This window comes from Athene cunicularia (assembly GCF_003259725.1).
Source record: "Athene cunicularia isolate RWA chromosome 1 unlocalized genomic scaffold, athCun1 chr1_part2, whole genome shotgun sequence".
Taxonomy (NCBI): Eukaryota; Metazoa; Chordata; class Aves; order Strigiformes; family Strigidae; genus Athene; species Athene cunicularia.
In genome coordinates this window covers 19,729,621-19,740,344 of record NW_020799092.1, presented here as the reverse complement: position 1 = coordinate 19,740,344, position 10,724 = coordinate 19,729,621, and the positions used below count along the sequence as shown (strand labels likewise).

Here is a 10,724-nt window from a genome sequence, read left to right as displayed (position 1 = left end):
CCTCGGGAGGGCCGGGCAGCAGCCGACCCGCGGCGGGAGAGGGGTGTCAGCTGGCGGTGTAGGAGAGCAGGGCGGCAGGGGTGGGTCAGGGGGACTTCGCCTGTCGGAGCCGTCGGGGAGCCGGGATGCTGTGGTGCAGGTGAACGGCACCCGGGTGGCGTCGGGGGAAGGCTTTGGTCTCCTCCTGGGCAGTCTGTGGGGGCAAACCGGGCCGTGTCGGCTCCTGGGGGAGTCCGGGGACGGGGACAGCACCATAGCGCGGAGGGGCAGGGTGTGAGGGGGCTGGGGCACAGCGCCCTTTCTCCTCACTTCCCACAGATAAACCCCTCCTTTGGCTTTTCCCTCACGCTGTCCTGTCCTGGTGTGCGCTCGCTGGGTGTAAGGCTTGCCCTGAAGAGGTGAGGGGTGTTGGGGAAGGATGAGTGGACATGACTTGGTGCCCTGGCTTCCCCTGAGGTCCCCGAGGGAAAAGGAGACTTCTGCTCTGTGAGTCACCTGGCCCTGGTGACAGCAGTGGGCTGCAGGAATGTCACCGCCAGCGTGCCTGCTCCTCCCCACGAGCGGTGAAGGGTCCCAGGGGTGGTAGTGCAGATGCAGGGACTTCCCGTGAGGGAGGATAGATGAGGTGAGGTGAATCCCACTGGAGATGACCTCCTTCTGAAGGACTCTGAGAAACGAGGAGAGAAGGTTGCTGCCCTTCCCTTCCCAACTGCAGGCAGGAGAGGACATTTCTCCTTCCACCCCTCTGCAAAGTCTTCTGTTGGCTCCTAGGTGCACAGAAGATATATAAATTCTCAGAGGGGCTGATCCTTAAGAGTGCCCAGTGTAGCACCCTGTGCCCCACTGTTGGGAGCCATGATGTGACACAGCTGCAGAAGTGACCCTTGAGGACTGAAATGAAGAACACATCACTTTGTGACATTTTCAGGGGCAGAGAGGTATGAGGCCTTGAGAGCTGGGAAAGGAGAGGGAAAGGCAGAAAGTTTAGATGGAAGAGAGAAGTAAGGGTAAAGGGAAAGAGTGAGTACAGAGGGGTGGGTAGGGAAGGTTGCATTTGGGGACAAAGCAAGGTCCAGACAGAGATACAAAAGTAATTGATGAATCAGGAAAAGAAGGAGGGAGGTCAGGGTGGATCAGCATGGATCCTGCTCCCAAGTAGCCCTGTGTTGTAATCCTAACTCATCTGCTGATGGATCACGAGGAGGAGGAATGAATAGGTAAGCTGTGGAGCAGATTGCTGATAGGTGTTACGGAGTCCGTCATGAGATGTATTGAAGGAAAGATTGGACGTGCACCTGTCAGGACTTAATGAGTCTTGGGGCTCATCTGGATCACCTCTTCTTAACCTGTTTTTCTGTGATTCCGTGAAATCCTGTCCTAGTAAGAACGATTTTCATCATCTGTTTGATATGGCATACATGGAATATCCAGTTTGGAAATTGGAGATTGTCAAACTGTCGACTGGCAAAAGTGTTGAGTAACCTGATGTAATGTCAGGGTCAGTCCTGCTTTGAACAGGGGTTTGGACAGGGTGACCTTCTGAGTTCCCTGAGAGCCTGAACTGTTCTGTGTTCCACATTTTACCAAAATGTGCTAGATTTATTATGAGCAGTTATTAACATTTTTAGTATTAACCTCCCCACTGTATTCTGGAGCTGAAGAACTTGACACGCAGGGATAGGTGAACTCATTTCCCTTTTCACTCAACGCTTCCTTCAATGATTAAAAATGTAACACTGACTGAAAGCAATTGAACAATGCACTGAATTGCATTTGGAGGTCTTCATCTTTCTTCTGACTTGAAATGAAGGCTGTTAACATCTCCTTTGTGATTACTGGAAATACCAGGCTGTGCATAAAACAGAGTATTTGCAGGATGTTTGGCTTAATTTGGTCGTTGCTTTTTGTTCAAGTCCTAAAATTTTGGGAGGGAGGGGTGTTGCTTACTTTTCTATAATGGCCCAGTGTGGCTGAAATCTGTTTTTTCACGTAAGAAAACGGGGGTGGGGGCATAAGGGCTTGGGGTGTTTTAAGTCTTTTTATATTTTTATTACTTTTTTCTTGGGGAGAGCTTTAGATTCACAGCACAAAGGAGTCCCCCCCTGTGAGCTGGGTGCTACAAAATCAAAGCAAAAAGGCAGTCTCTGTCCCACAGAATTTACACTGTAGCAACTTAAAGGATCATTTAGTTTGTAAAGTGACCTGATTCTTGTCTGCCCTGTGCAGTCACTTGCAGCAAAGCAAAGGGATGGTAAAATGGGGACATAACCTCACTTTGTATAAACTGGTTGAAGTATGTAAATTATGTGCAAGACCGACAAGAATTAGGCCAAAGTTATTTCTTCATCAGTTTTCTGAAACTTGATTTCTCTCTCCCCAGCAATATCATACTTTTGTCTTGATTTTGTCTCCAAGGAATGGCTGAAAAAGACTGTAAAAAGTGTCTTAATTTGAAGTGTTTGGCCATAAAATAGGAGATAAATTTACGTAAGCAGTCATGCTAAAACCAAGGGAAATACTTGGATGAAAGAAGAAATTTCTTTCCTATGTTTCCAGAATCTGAGATAATGGTGCTATTAATAAGGATTCCTGAATGTTAGCTTAATATCTGGATTACTGCTTTATTTCAGCATCATTAGCTGCTATTCCAGAATTTTTCAAAACAGTAACAGCAAAAATATACACATGCTGATATTTTTTTGTAATAATTTAAAATGGTGTTCTTAAATATAAAAGTTTCTAAGAAACTTCCACAGTTTTTGAATCATTTATTGTTTTTATTATTTTTGAACAATGTGCTAATAACTGAGGCCAAGACTTTCAGAAATTATTTCCCAGAGCTGTTCTACCTCAACCCATATTTAGATATCTGAAAAGCTGAACCTGCAAAAATTCAGTGAAATTTAGGAATGTAGCTGACATTCCTGTGTTTGAAAGCCTTTTCCAGCATGCACAAATGTGTGATTTGTAGCATACTTCCAGCAATTTCTTTAACTTTTTAGTCTTGGTTTCAGATTTGTCTTGATAAACATTGTGTTATGTTTTATAATTTTTGCCTTCCCTAGATTTATTTTTTAACCATCTTCATACCCTGTGCATTTCATGTGCTGTTGTAACACTGAACAAGGAAGACGAGCACTGTATAGATAGAAGATAGTTTGTTGACACTGGGTTTGCTTGTTTTAATGCACTGTTGAAGATAAAACACTTAAAACCGTAATTTTTGAAAAGCAGTATGTTTTCAGTTCCTGAAATAATAGCTTAGTGTGGAAAACTCTCGAAATCATGCCACTGTCCTTGTAGGGAAGTTCTGCAGAAAGGTCCTTTATAAGTTTGGGTTCTTGATATCTGTTTCACTGACTTGGCCTTCTCTCCATTCTTTGGGTTTTATGTTCTCTTTGTTTGAAAACAGTATTTTGTATTACGTATCTCCTTACATGCTAAGATCTCAAAACTGGTTTCCCAAATGCACTGCCGCTGTCTCTAAGGTAGGAAGTATCATAGCAGCTTGGCACGTTAGCAGACTGAAATATTGAGAGCTTTAGAGCTACTCAAAGTATGGAAGTTACTCCCGTGCAATGTCTAGAACAGAACCCAAAGACTGACTCCCAAGTTATGTACTTTTACCACTGAGCAACAGTAATTTTTGGCTTAGATACGTCTCAGTAGAGATGATAGTTAATCTTGGATGCTGATTTTGAGTTTTTCAGGACAAGCATAAAGTATGGCCAGAGAGTTTTGCAGAGTAGAATAAATGCCTTGGGGGAATACATGTGCCTTCTGTTAAAATAGTGAAGCAACTTAAAACTACCTTAAATCTTTGAAATAAATTTCCCAGATTTGAACCTGGGTACTTCAGGTACATGGGAGATTCCTGTAATAGGAGGACAGATAAAGCACTTGCTCAGTTACAGGACTGATGTGATTATGAAAGTACTGGTGTTTATGCGTGCCCCTCACATAAGCAGATGAAACTAATTAATGTCATGGAAGTTAGATGTACAGATGGAAAGACATTGCCAGTTAGCATCAAATAGATTTGATTTGCCAAAGTTAAGACTAAGGATGGATCATGAGTTTGTTAAAGGGGCAGCATTCCCTCTTTCATTGTTGTCATGATCTAGCAAATTCTGGAGCTCAGCATTATTCTAAGATATCCTTGTTTCCCATCTCAGGAGCTGTGTCAGCAACATAATTCCTGATGATTCCACCAAAGCAAATCAAGGGAATTTATGTCTTTAAGATAACACAAGTCATTATGCTCTTTTTTTCCCTCCGTTTACTGACAAGGATGAGCTACCAGAATGGAGAAAGTACAGCGTATCTCTGAGTGGGTGTATACTTTTGTGTCTGTTGTTGCAGATGAACACTTAGTTGTTTGGTCTGATTACGTCAGCTAGCTTTGGCAGTGGCCCTTTAAGAGTTGCTCAAGACAGTTGAGAGTGAATAATACTCTAAATTATCTCATGGACAGGGGTGTTTTTAATGCAGTCTGACATTAGAGAAGTGAGCAAGCAGTGGTTTTTGACCCAGGGTCTAACGTGGTTTGGATTACTGTAGTCAGCAAGCAGATATTCAGGATTTTTTACATTCCTGATTGTGTTGGAAGGAATGTCTGTTAGTTAGAGCAAGACACTGGGAATCAGGATTTGGCCATAGCATTTTATCACTTTGCTTCCTTATGCCTCAGTTTACCTATCCATAACAGAAGGACTAATTTCTACGTGTTTTGAGGTTCTGAGTAAACAGAATCATGCAAAGGTAAAGGCTTAGAATTTCTCATTGATTTGTATTTTTTGCTACCATCTATTTACAGTCATTTATGTTTCTTTTTTATATTTTCACTTGGGACTAAAACCATCTGCTTTTTTTCTTTTATTGAAGACTCGATCTTTGCTCAGTGTATTTGAAGAAGATGCAGGAACCCTTACTGAATATACAAACCAGCTGCTTCAGGCAATGCAACGAGTCTATGGTGCTCAGGTAATTTTTCATTTGTGTTTCTTCTGTTCGATGTGGAGTAGAAGATTAATTGCTATGATGATGCTGTTGTTTACATGAAAGTTGCTAAGTACCTGCACCTGTTGTGCTTTAAGAGGAGTTGTGGGTGTTTTCCATCTGATATCAAGGCCCCTTCTTGCCTTGATATTCAAAAGAGTCATATGCATGAAAAAAATCTTACCTGCTTTGTCTGTCTCCAAACAATTAATGAAAGAAAAATTGTAGTATGTCCTTACCTTATGGTACATTGGAAGGCCAGCCTTGACAATATTGCTTGCCTAAACGTAGACACTATACACAGATAGGTATTTGCACTGACTTCAGGCATGTAACTTAGATGCTGTGACTCACCATTTAGAAGGAACTGTTTATGTCCATTGATTACAGAGAGAATGTACACATTGAGTCATACTGAAGTTGAGTACCTAAAGTAGTCAGGGTGAAAACCATGGAAGCAGGAGCAGAAACCGCCCCCCACACACACACTTTCTAAAGTACTTACATTACCTAGATGACTGAATCTCTTTGAAAGTAAAACTTAGAAGGCAAATCATACCTAGTGCTTTGGAAAATACTGTAAATCTGAGTGATTTTCAGTGAAGCTAGGATTCCCGTGTGCATAAAACTAGGTATTTAAAAATACCACGTCCAGATCTCTAAAGACACACACAGTATCTCATGTAACTTTTGCAAGTATTTATGTAGGTTAGAAACAACAGGTTTTCTATTGTTAAACCAGTAGATCAGAGGACACAGAGAGAGGAGGACAGTGTGGGTATTTTACTGGAAGACTGAGTGCCCGATTCTTACATTATCAGGAAGCAGTTCAGCTATGAAACTACTGCAAGTGTTTGTCCATTTGGTGGGATTGTTCTTTAGGGTGACTGATAGTGTGTCTTGGAAGAGCCATCTACCTGGGACCTAGCTACTTACGCCTGGAAGATCCAGCTTTGGAGAGCTTCGAAGTCTACTTGTCCTGGGCCCCATGCAAATACAGAGCAATCAGAGGCTTACAGCACAGCTTAGATACTTGGAAAACAACACAGCACATTGCCAGGGGCTGGAGAGGTGACATGAAATCAGCACTGAAAGTCAGCGATGGGCATTTTGATAGAGTCACTGAGCTTTAACGGTAGCAAGAGTGTGGGCATGTTGGATGGTAGAAATCTGAGACCAAAGAGCAGGTATGATTGAAATGGATGAAAGAAGGAAATCAGAGAATAAATGTGGTTTGATGATGAAGTGTCCAGCTTGTGAACTACATGTCCCTTTTCCATGCTGATGCCTTTTTAGGATGGCATTTTAGGAAGCGGTGGCCTGTGATTCATGAAAAAATGCATTGTCTGCTTTTGTTTGCCTCTTCCTTTCCATCTCAGCTTTTAGCCTTCTCCATTTCTGTTGCCCCACAGTTATGACATTTCCTCTTTCTTCTCGCTGTCTCAGCACATTTTCCTATCTGTACTTTTCAGCAGTACTGAGTCTACTTCATTTTCCTCTCACTTCTTGGCCACTTTCTCCCTGCAGACTTCCTGCTTTAGTTTGATTTAAATACTTGGTCACCTGTGAATACTGGATGTGTTCCTTGAAATACCTCATCTGAGTTTGATACTATTTTGGTATGGGAAGTGCACAGCAGTTGTTTAATGTCAGGCTTTGTACGGATTTGGAGGAGGGCACCCTACACTACAACTGACTTAAGAAAATTCAGGTTTAGTGACCAATGTTAGGGACTTCACCAAGGACACTGGCTCAACCTTTCATGTTCTTAAAGTTGGTGCTTCTGCTATTTGATTCTTTAGGAATCACTGTCTGTTGTCACTTCAGTTTAGGTTTGTGTTCTCAGAATCCAGTAGGAGCAAAAAAAATGACACTGCAGTAACAAGAAAGTATATCATATTAATTATGTAAGTGGAAAAGAAAATTGAAACTTCTTGTGGTTTTTTTTTCCTATATATGTTTTAAAAAAACCTTGATATTTTTAATACACTAAAACTGGGGCAAAAATCTGTTTGGTTTTTTTAAAATAAAAATTAATGGAAATATTTAATTCAGCTATATATGGCATAATTCCCAAGAGAATGGTGGTGTTTATAGGTTAACATTGAATTCTGACTAATTTTACCAAGCCTTGCAAATACCAGTATATGCTTGTCAGGAGCCCTTTCTGAATATTTCAGAGGAAGACATGCTTTCTGACTGAATTCACCCTCAATTTTTGAGAGGCACATGGCTTATTACAACATTATATGATTGCAATTGCTGTAGAAAGAGAAGTGTAATGCTGAATTGTACACTAAGCATAAATGGACAGTTAAGAAAAATCTATGTGTAATATTCCTTTGCTGCCTAATCACAACTTGAGAGGAAATAGACTTTAGCTGATGTGTTGTTAGCAGACACCTTGCCTGGGCCTCAATAGTGGCATATTAGGAAGTTTTAGCAATCCTTTTCATTTTGAGAAGGACCGAGATTTAGTAGAGTATAAAGTTGAGAGTATTGAGAAGCCAGGTTCTGAATTTGCCTTTTATTTTCCTGACTTAAATTTTGTCTTTGCCAAAGTCATTGTCATCCCCTGCTCTGATTTCCTTACCTATAAACTAAGAATTACAGTTACTGACCTACTTTGAAGCAATAACCATAAAAATGGCTGGAATCACAGATCTGGCAGTCAGACAAAACAGCAGTGGGTTGTACCAGTGCACAGTGTTTAAAAATCAGGGTTTATGCCCCCGCAAAACAGGGGGTAGTTTAAAACACCTTAATCTTATTTTCTTTCTAACTACATTCTGAACTTCAAAATTTTCCAGATGTCTCAACCATATTTTCAAGATTTTCTGGAGTAGTTTACTAGAAGTTTGGTGTTTCTTGTGATGAAAACTCAGATTTTCATGTAATTCAAACCACTGTAGCTTATGATCAAATAACAATAGTTGATGGTTCTGAATGGATGCAGTGCAGAGTCTCAGGGGAGTAGCAATTAGTACCAACTGCACGCTGTTAATTATCCATGTGGATATATGCATATATTTGTCCCAAAACACGGCTTTGTGTGCAGAGAAGCAATAAGTTTGTAAATTGACAGCTCAAGCTGCTCTAAATGCTTGGATCAGTGCCTTTGAAAGGAATGTGAGAAAGAAAAACATTTGCCCAGAGCTTTTAAAAACACTTAGGAAAGTAGGAATCTTTTTGAACATTCGTATCCCCTCCCCCCTTTTTTTTTTTTTTTTTAAGCTACAGATTTCTGCTAGGTGCTGGGGACCTAACTTTTCAGACTTAGATGTATTCAGGCAGGACTTACGCATGCCTTTCACTTTTCTAGTGACAGTTAGTGCGTTGTTGGAGTGGATGCATTCATTGGGATGGGCTTCAGTAAATGATGTAGATGAGACCTTTGAAATGACTTGAAACTGCTTCTGTCCTAAGAGTGGAAGGAGGGATCTGCAGCATCCTGTCACAGGGTGTAGCAGTGGATACGCTGTCGAGGCCTCTGGAGCCACTTGGTGCGGAAGGGCCGCTAACACCAGGCTGCAGCTGGTGATGATGCATCGCTAGCAGATTGCCCTCAGATCCTCCTGTGCAGGATCAGGATGATGCTCTCATCTCTTTGGTGCCCACCCCAGATGTGATGGTATAGTGACTCTGTTTTGCACATGGAGTCTTGGTGAAAAGGAGACTGCGATGCTACAAGGCAGATGCAGTGTATGATGCTGTGATTAAGGAGAAGTCATAGGAACCAAATGTATGAACTGCACGCAAGGAGTGAGGTTTGGTTGATATGGCAAGCCCATGTATGTAAATACAGTGAAGCATTTTTATATTTCTTCATCAAATAAACCACATCCGTGTGAGTATATATTGTACTTCCTGCTGTAGTTCTCCCATCTGTGCTCTGGTACCCTGAAATAGTTACCAGGTTAGTGTTCTTACAGAGGAAATCTTTACAGAGTTTATTCCTGTAGTTCTTCCTCCTTGCAAGCAAACCCTGATGCTGCATCTGGCATTACTGCTGTCTGATTCCTGTGAATGTTGTGTTCATCATTCTGGACATTTTATTACCTGAGCAATATATAATGCAGCCAGCAGGGACTGTTAGAAAATTTCATTTACTTAAGCTGCATGCTGAGGCTCTTGCAATGGTGTATGAGCACAGTGTGCCTAGGTTACATTCCTGACTTCCCACTGCCATAGTAAATTATTTTCAGAGCTTTACTATCACCTCTGGTTCTTCATCATACGATAGAAATGGCTCAGCTGTGATCATCACTTGAAACTAAATGGCATTTAGAAACTCAGAAGACTATTGTGTCTGTACTGATTATTAGAAGAATAAATAGGTAGGTAGGTTAGAGGAAAGTAAGATGCAATATTTTGTCATTGGAAAGAGGTTTCATCTTATTATTCCCGACAAATCTGACTAGATACTAAGAGCAGTGATGGCAGACGAGGAATAAAAAGAAACCCATGTTGCCTTTATCAGTGTATCCAGAGAGAGAACAGCATGGGAACTGTGAAATACAATTCTGTTTAATATCTGTGTCTCTGAGCAGTTGTCTTTTGACACCTGAGTCACGCAGGCAAAGCAGCAACAACTTCTGGGGCTTGCTGCGCTTTTATGAAAAGACTCTTAGGGAAACTCCTGACAATTCATGACACCTCATCTCTGCATTTTTCAGCAGTGTTGCTTGCTGCATCTTCTGTGTATTGACTTTGCTAGGCTCCAACTCAGTAGGCAGGTGTCAAGCTCTCTAGGGCATGCATGGATTTTTGTATTTCTTGTTTCATAGCTAACCCCGAGTGTTCAGAATTCTTGAATTAGTTCTTGCTAAACTAACAAGTAAGCACTGATAGAGTTTTTCTTTTAATTGCTTTCTTTTCATGTCTGAGGCAACAATTGTGTTGTCTTTTCAAATGATAAGACTTTTTTTTCCCAAAAGTTTTTGAAACATTAAAGTTTAAGTTAGTGTTTTGTAAACTTTCAACATAGAGGAGCTTCTGTAGAATGTTAGATTGGACAAAAACATGCAATAAATTACAGTTGTCAGTACTGACTTTTGTGAAATACTGTATATATTATTGTTCATATGCATTATAAGCATGTATCTCATACCTCTGCACTTCCTGAGGCATATTTACCATATGTTGCTAACAGAGCTAAGCAGAGCATTATCACATGAGACCTAATGTATTTACAAAGCCATGGGAGTTGGTTTTAGTACTGCCTATGAAGTTGGAGTTGTCACCACACCTGGAAGCAAGTTAACATTGCGCTAAGCAGGATCTGAAGATTTGAGTACTAGAAGGAGGCATAAATGTATGGATGCCCTACTGAGAGTAAGTGTTTGACAAGAAATTGGAATGATTCTTTCTCTGCTGAACTGGCCATCCTACTGCTTTTGCTGTTTAACAGCAGAGTTTCTACTAGTGTCTTCTATTTCTTGAAGCTATTAGATGAACCGTTCACATTTATGAGGAGTGGATGCCATGCTGTGAATCAGCAGCAGGGCAAGCCATATGTTAGCCTGATCTTGTAAAGTGCTGGGTAGCTGGAGCACCCTGGTGAGGCTTAGCTTCTCTTACCCTGAGCTCATGTTTCCAAGCTGTTTAACATGCAAACCTAAGCCTGTAAGAATGTAACAGTTACTAGATTGCTGGAGAACTCTGTTTTGTAGGAAGATGACAGGCACATACAGACAGAGCTGCATAAAACTGTTGTATCAAGACCC

The 10,724-nt window shown here is 41.2% G+C and overlaps 1 protein-coding gene across 3 annotated transcripts in view; it reads left to right on the top strand.

The window, feature by feature from the left end:
• APPL2 (adaptor protein, phosphotyrosine interacting with PH domain and leucine zipper 2) overlaps nt 1–10,724 on the top strand; it is a 59,482-nt gene that overhangs the window by 20,170 nt on the left and 28,588 nt on the right. For 2 of the 3 annotated variants that reach the window (XM_026868366.1, XM_026868363.1), the window contains one exon: nt 4,881–4,983. In XM_026868366.1, the coding sequence (XP_026724167.1) occupies nt 4,960–4,983 (24 nt within the window). In that variant the 5' untranslated portion in view covers nt 4,881–4,959. Of the gene's footprint in view, nt 1–416; nt 1,218–4,880; nt 4,984–10,724 lie in introns of those variants that run through there. The other variant, XM_026868365.1, reaches the window with a different exon arrangement.